The 2,863-nt window shown below is 44.5% G+C and overlaps 1 protein-coding gene across 1 annotated transcript; it reads right to left on the bottom strand.

Moving 5' to 3' along the window:
* Window positions 1-292: 292 nt before the first annotated feature.
* On the bottom strand, window positions 293-2,497 carry LOC126728199 (uncharacterized). The gene is made up of 3 exons (XM_050434063.1): window positions 2,220-2,497; window positions 1,451-1,826; window positions 293-643 (listed from the first exon to the last, which is right to left on the bottom strand). The coding sequence occupies exons 1-3, from the start codon at window positions 2,495-2,497 to the stop codon at window positions 293-295; spliced, it is 1,005 nt and encodes a 334-aa protein (XP_050290020.1).
* Window positions 2,498-2,863: the final 366 nt, after the last annotated feature.

Here is a 2,863-nt window from a genome sequence, read left to right as displayed (position 1 = left end):
TTAGTACTAGACTCACCACATGTGAGGCTATAGTAATGTAAGTGAACAAAACCTCATCCTCCTCAGGTTTGGACATAATAGGTAGCCAAGAAAGATATTCCTTTAGTTGTTGGAAGAGCGAGGAACACTCCTTCGTTCATTCAAATCTCTTCCACTTATGCAACAACTAGAAGAAGGGCATGCACCTGTCCGCTGACCGAGAAATGAATCGATTTAAAGCGACAGTCATCCTTGTCAACTTCTGGACCTCTTTAGGATTTCGAGAAGGCTGCAGGTTTTTGATTGCTCTAATCTAATCAGGGTCGACTTCAATTTCGTAGTGGGTAACCATATAACCCAGAAACTTGCCCGAGCCTAGCCCAAAAGAATATTTAGTGGCATTGAGGCGCAGTTTGTGTTTCCTCAGTATCTCGAAAATATCTCCGAGATCGTTTATGTGCTCAGACTCCACCTTTCTCTTTACCACCATATCGTCTATGTAAACCTCAATGTTTTTACCCAGTTGTGGTTTGAACATCCTGGTCATCATCCTCTGATAAGTAGACTCCACATTCTTCAGTCCAAAAGGCATCACCTTGTAATGATAATTCTCTATGGGCTTAACGAAAGAAGTCTTCTTCTGATCACCCAGAGCCAATGGTATCTGGTGATATCCCTAGAAAGCATCTAAGAAGCTCATCCAAGGATGGCCCGCGATTGCATCCACCAGTTGATCTATCCGAGGCAAGGGGAAAGAATCCTTGAGGCAAGGAGAAAGGATCCTTTGGGCAAGCCTTATTTAAATCCATGAAGTCTACACACATTCGCCATTTCTCACTTTTCTTCTTCACCACCACCGTGTTGGCTAACCACTCAGGGCAAAACACCTCCTTTATGGCCCAAGCTCGCTTAAGTTTGAGCACTTCTTCTTTGACAGCGTCAGAATGTTCTTTGGATGAGTGCTGAGATGATTGCTTCTTGGGAACGACAAATGGATTGACGTTTAAATAGTGGCAAATGAAGTTTGGATCCACCCGAGGGGCCTCGTAAGTGCTCCATGAAAATACATCAATATTTTTTCTAAGAAAATCTATCAGTTCTTCCTTCTTTTAAGGAGGCAGCTAAACTCTGACCTAAAATAATTTTTCCTCGTCATTGCCAATAACAACTTTTTCTAGTTGCTCGCACTTAGCCCATTTTGCCACGACCTCTATAGACAACACTAGCACCTTTGATTGCTATAACTTCTGCTCGGCATAAACCAAGGAATCACCTCCAGCCTAATGTCTAATTGCGACCACTAAGCACTGCCTAGCCATAGATTGGCTTCCAATTAGCTCTTTGATATGGTCCCCTAATGGGTACATCACTTTCAAGTGAAGGGTGGAAGACATGGCTCCCGTGGCGTGAAGCCAAGATCTTGCCACAATAGTAGTATAGGGGGAGTAGGCATTTACTAGATGAAGTTCACTTCCACGACTTCTGACCCTGCCTGAATAGGCAGCCTAATCTGGCTCCTTGGAAAGACAATTTTCCCATCAAACCCTATTAGAGGGGAGTCATAGCAGGTTAGGTCATTGGGCCTCAGCTTCAGTCCTCTAAATAGATCAGGATACATGATCTTTGCGCCGTTGCCTTGGTCTACTAGTACCCTCTTCACATCATACCCTCCTATCTTGAGAGTAACTACTAGGGCATCATCGTGTGGCTGTAAGGTCCCAGCCTTGTCCTCATCAGAAAAGCTCAAAACTGGTTGGACCCCCACTCTACTCCTCTTCGAATCAGGGGGCAAGTCTTCGATAAATGGTTGAACTATAAACAGCACCCTAGATGGTTTTGAACTAGTCCTTCTTGGAGTAGTAAGAATGACGTTAATTGTACCTAAAGGTGGTCTTGTAGAAGTGTCTCTATGAGCTTCTGACCCTGCTTGACTGCCCTACTCGTTGGGCTGATATAAGAATCGCTTCAACTTTCCAATTTTAACCAACTGCTCCAAGTAACTCCACAACGTCCTACAATCTTCAATAGTGTGCTCCCGCTCTTGGTGGTATTGGCAGTAAAGACTCTGGTTGCGCTCTGTGGGGTCTCCTCCCATCTTGTTTGACCATTGAAAGTATGGCTCATTTTTAATTTTCCCCAGGATTTGGTGTACTGGCTCTCGGAACATGGTGCTGACTACCTAAATAGTAGTAGATCCAGAGTGCCTCGTAAAATCTCTTCGAGGTCGGTTGTTATTGTACCTATTTGACCTGAAATCCATTCTATCCTGAAGGACCACTTTGGCTTTCCCTTCTCCCTGTTGTTCATCCTTCTCAACCCGCTTATACTCATCAATACGGTCCATGAGTTGATGCACACTTCTAATCGATTTCCTAGTTAGAGACTTTCTCAGATCATGCTCGGCGGGTAAGCCGACCTTGAAAGTCCTTATAGCCAAGTCATCAAAGTCCCCATCTATCTCATTGAATATCTCCCAATACCTGTCGAAATACGTCTTCAGGGTCTCGCCCTCCCACATGGTCATAGACAGCAGAGAATCCAAGGGCCGAGGAACCCTACTGCAAGTTACAAAATGAGCCCCAAAAGCCCTAGTAAGCTCCTTGAATGAGCTAATAGAACCTTCTTTCAAATCATCGAACTATCACATCACCACGGGCCCCAAGTTAGATGGGAACACTTTACACATCAAGGCTTCATTCTTGGAGTGGACGGCCATTCTCTGGTTGAAGTGGTTGACGTGCTCCATAGGGTCCATTCTACCATTATACATGGTGAATGCCGACTGAGTGAACCACTGAGGAAACTTTTCCCCGTCGATTTTACGTGTAAATGGTGACTTAGAGATCTGGTTAAAAACCCTACTCATTGCATCATTGCCTGTACC

Source organism: Quercus robur, chromosome 5 (assembly GCF_932294415.1).
Source record: "Quercus robur chromosome 5, dhQueRobu3.1, whole genome shotgun sequence".
Taxonomy (NCBI): Eukaryota; Viridiplantae; Streptophyta; class Magnoliopsida; order Fagales; family Fagaceae; genus Quercus; species Quercus robur.
Note: the sequence above shows the minus strand (reverse complement) of the source record. Positions and strands in the feature narration are given on the sequence as shown.

What these genes read in the sequence shown, in the direction of transcription:
- LOC126728199 (XM_050434063.1), bottom strand. Translation starts at nt 2,497, where the DNA reads ATGTGGGAGGGCGAGACCCTGAAGACGTATTTCGACAGGTATTGGGAG. An exon ending in ATGGATTTCAGGTCAAATAG is followed by an intron (nt 1,827 to 2,219) that starts GTACAATAACAA and finishes TACTCCAAGAAG; the next exon opens with GACTAGTTCAAAACCATCTA. An exon ending in CAGGGTCAGAAGTCGTGGAA is followed by an intron (nt 644 to 1,450) that starts GTGAACTTCATC and finishes GGATATCACCAG; the next exon opens with ATACCATTGGCTCTGGGTGA.